Here is a 3,973-nt window from a genome sequence, read left to right as displayed (position 1 = left end):
CACCACACTGTGGCATGACGCTGGCCTATTGCTAACGCCAAATCGAGCGCTGCCAAACAGCAACAGTTCTCCGTCGGTCTCATCTTGAACAGCAACCAAGTGCAACGCGAGGAGCTAGAGCGCAACGGTCCTTCGCTGGCAATTATGATCCTTGACGTTTGCAACATAACATGTACGCAAGAGGTCTATAGAAAATGCCTTGCCGGGAATTTTTAAACCAGTTTTTGCTTCTGTGGAGCTTTTGATGTTTGCATGACACGTGCTCTGCCTGAAAGAAAAATGACGGCAGCTTGCACTAGTGGTGCAAGGCTGAAGAAACAGCGTAAGCTGGTGGTCGGCCAAGGTTTACGAAGTTTTGGTATTTATTGCTATGTTATGTTAAGATTTTACCGAGTTTTTGCTATGTAATGCTATGTTATGTCAAAATTTTTTTACCGAGTCTTGCTTGTATTGCCAAGCCGTACATGGCCGTTCCAGTCGGTGCCCCACACCAATCACGGTTCTAATTAGGGAGGTCCAAGGCTGGTGGAGAAGCTTGGTCGACCCCCAGGTACGCTGTTTCTCAGCCTTACACCACTAGTGCAAGGTGCCCTCATTTTTTAGGCGGCGAAAACGATGTGCTCGGCGCAGAGACACTACTTGGCAATGTGCCACCTTCGCGGCGTCACGGTTATACGAAGGCCGCGAACGGAACGCCGCGATGTGACGTCACTGCGCCACGCTTGCAGAACATGCATTTACGCGAACCATATGATTGCGTTCGAGCGTCGTCGTCGTAGTCCACAGCTGACACGTCCGCACGCTCCTGCTCTGTGAGGTGAAGAGGTTTTGTGCGCTATGAGAGCGATAGAGAGAGAGAGAGAGAGAGACGCATTCACGGAGCGGGTCTGCTGGAACGCGTTGTCGGCATTGCAACGTGGTGTCGGTGTTGCAAGCTGCGCTATGCAACTCGCAGTGACGACCGTAAGTCCGAGACGCGCGAAAAGATATTATCATCATCATGAGTAATAAGATGAAAAGTTCGCGCGCACTTCCGGAAAAGGCTGGGCTACGATCGCCCATGCTTCGCTGTTTCAAGCGTTGCGCGGCCGAGTGCAAGGTTTAAGCGCTTTTTTTTCTCCGCCTACACGGTTGTGCAAGCTTGGCGATGTACGGTAAGCGGCGGTGCAGCGTGGCGCGGCCGGGCGCAGACATGCCAGGTGGTTGCTAGGCGACGTGTAGTGACATCAGAGCTAGGCGCAGCGCGGCGCGATAGGAGAAGCGATGCGGAAGTCGGAGCGGTGACGTCACGACAACTGTGCGAAGCTCCGCGAAGCAAGGCGCTGCTATGCCAAGTGGTTGCTAGGAAACGCAGTGACGTCATAGCTCGGCGGAGTTTCTGCGACCGATTGTAGCCAAACCTCGAGCTTAAACAGCTACGTTGTTAAGAAGTTTTTCCGTAATGTTTCATTGTCACTGCATGCGGTTTTATTGTAATATCATTCAGTACACCCCCTAAGCGATGAAAGTGTTAAGGAATGCAAGACTAAGTCGCTCTGGCGAGCCCGGGCCAGGCTGCGCATTCATTCGATCTTGGCGTAGGTCGGGCCTGGGCTTGGAGCTACGTGCCAGGGCGGGGTTCATGCAGCGGGCATGGGCTGGGTCGAGAAATTCGGCCCGTGCAGTGCTTTAATTAGTGGCACCTCTTCTGTAATCGAGTTTTGTGTGTCGTCAACGTTTGTTCAATTTCTTCCAAGATGAACCAGTACGGCACAAATCCGATATCGCTGAGTTTAGGAATGCATGCCCACAGTCCCTGATTCAGGAGCAATTGTCGTAACGATATTATAGGCTTTTACATAACTTTTAACTTCAATTCACATAAATTTTGAAGCTATAAGAAATCTCGGGTTAGTTAGAATACTAATCATTTTGCATGCTTTATGTTTTAGAAGGATTTCAGTTGTAGAGCAATGTGGCCCTCTGGCGACGCTGGGTCTTAGAGCCCTACTGCATGTTTTCCGGAGGGTGTTCAGAAACAAGGTACTCCGCAAGCATGATCAAAAGCACCTCGAGGAACAGCCCGAGGAACAGCTCCAGTAGCTCCTCAATGTCTTGACCCAAGTCGGGAAACTCCATCGGGTCAGGAAACGCTTCCATGGGTGGCACATCTGGGCTGCCTGGTTCTTCTCACGTCCGTCGTCGGAGCGATCGTCGTTGTTCTCTTTCATAGGTGTCCTGCTGGTCTCGCGCCTAGCCTTCGACGAGTCGTTTTTGTTCGCACTGCGAGACGAAGACGTGGCTGCAGGGTCGTTGAGAGCGTTGAACAGGTCAGTCACCGGAGTATCCGGCACTTTCCTTTTCCGCCGCTTCTTGTTTGCGCTGGTCTCCTCGTTCGAAGCTGCTTCCGAATCGCGCTCCTCTGCTGCTCGGCACTTGCTGGTCTGGACGTCGCCCGGCTTCACGGCCACGGGGCGAACCTTTTTTTCTGCGGCAGTCTTTGAGGCTGTCTTCGCCTCTTCGTTGAGCGTTTCTGGGCTGTTGCTTTCCTCGCTAGACGACCTAGGCCGACGCCTTTTAGCCGCTCTCCGCTTAATGGCTGCCACGTCACTGATAACAGAGCTCGTCGACTGAACATCGCTGTCGGTGTCCCTCTTACGCCATTCGCTCTTTCTTCTGGCTTCCAGCGGGCTTCCAGAGCGATGCCGCAATCTTTTCATTTCAGGCTTGGGCGAGTCTCTGCTGCCGTGGCTGTACTTGTGTGTCTTCCTGCCACTTGTCTTGCGCATTGTCGTGGAGCCGCTGCTTGGCGACGAGCATTTGCCTGTCTCCCTGCTGAGACGGCTGGACGAGGATTCACTTCCCGCGCGGCGCTTCGCAGCTCTGCAAAATAAAACAAATTAAACCGGCGTCATGGTTGTGCAAAATGGCTAAAGATGATGATTCATTTTTTTGACAATCCCCAAAAGTTCACTTGTGTTTTCGAAACCAGGGTGGGATGCTAGCGGACGAAATCTTTAACGAAAAACCTGACGGTGAACATTGCATTCCTCTACTAGATGCCAGCGAGGAGAACGAATGCACGAGTTTTTTTTTTAACAGACTGTATAATGCACTTGAGACGCAAGCAGATGAAGCAAGCACCGAGACCACGGTAGCGCTAGAATTGAAAATCAGATAATGGAATATTGATTGCAAAAGAGAGAGATAATTGAGAGGAGGCTGAAGGGTTACTGGAGAATAGCGATAAAATTAATCTCTTTGAAGAGAACCGAGTGTCCGTGAAATGTATTGCTCCAATTCTAGCGAACAGAAACCTGTCGCCGTGCCGATACAAAACATAAAAGTCAATATAGCTAATGTATACCTGTTTTTGCGCAGGTTTTGCGTGCTGCCGGATGTGTCAGTGTCGCTGCTACTGGATCGACGTCGTTGTCGTTTGGACTTGCGTGTCTTCACGTCGCGCCCACTGTCCGACGAGCTACCGCTGACAGTGTCCGGTGAGTGACCTCGCCTCTTAGCCGTGGCGGCGCGTCGCTTGTCCGTTCCGCTTGTGCCGGGCGTCACAGGGGGCATGTCGGTGGAACCAGTCGCTTGCGCGCTCGCCACCTCCGAGGACGTTCTCTCGGGTCCGCTGCCTTTCTCTATACGACGAGTCGCGGTAAGGCTCGTATCCGCACAGAGTGCCACTAGGCGTCCATGGTCCCCGGAGAAGCGACGTATCGCGTCGCCAATGGCTCGCAGCCACCGCAAAATGCTGGTCCCGCCCAGCGCAGTATGTTTGTTTTGTTTGTTTGTCCTATCTTAATGGCTCATGCCCACTAAGGGGGATTGACCAAGATCGAATGGAAGTAGAAGGCGATTAATAATTCCAAGAAAAGAACTGAAATAACTAGGGAAGAATCAAAGGAATAGAAAATAACATACAGAATTAGAAATTCAACTAAAAATACCTTATTTAAACAATTATAAACTCTTCATCAGCTGAGCAGGC

The 3,973-nt window shown here is 51.4% G+C and overlaps 1 protein-coding gene across 1 annotated transcript; it reads right to left on the bottom strand.

Moving 5' to 3' along the window:
* Positions 1 to 2,039: 2,039 nt before the first annotated feature.
* On the bottom strand, positions 2,040 to 3,739 carry LOC119462434 (transcriptional regulator ATRX homolog). Its single transcript, XM_049672978.1, has 2 exons — positions 3,347 to 3,739; positions 2,040 to 2,862 (listed from the first exon to the last, which is right to left on the bottom strand). Exons 1-2 carry the CDS (start codon positions 3,553 to 3,555, stop codon positions 2,040 to 2,042), a joined length of 1,032 nt encoding a protein of 343 aa, XP_049528935.1. The 5' UTR covers positions 3,556 to 3,739.
* Between the last annotated feature and the right edge of the window lie 234 nt (positions 3,740 to 3,973).

Source organism: Dermacentor silvarum, chromosome 8 (assembly GCF_013339745.2).
Source record: "Dermacentor silvarum isolate Dsil-2018 chromosome 8, BIME_Dsil_1.4, whole genome shotgun sequence".
Classification (NCBI taxonomy): Eukaryota; Metazoa; Arthropoda; class Arachnida; order Ixodida; family Ixodidae; genus Dermacentor; species Dermacentor silvarum.
The sequence above is the reverse complement of the archived record's forward strand: the minus strand, read 5'-3'. Positions and strand labels throughout refer to the sequence as shown.

Excerpts from the sequence above, each read along its gene's own strand:
- LOC119462434 (XM_049672978.1), bottom strand. The coding sequence starts at position 3,555 with ATGCCCCCTGTGACGCCCGGCACAAGCGGAACGGACAAGCGACGCGCC. Across the intron at positions 2,863-3,346 it reads CAAAACCTGCGCAAAAACAG|AGCTGCGAAGCGCCGCGCGG; the intron begins GTATACATTAGC and ends TTTATTTTGCAG.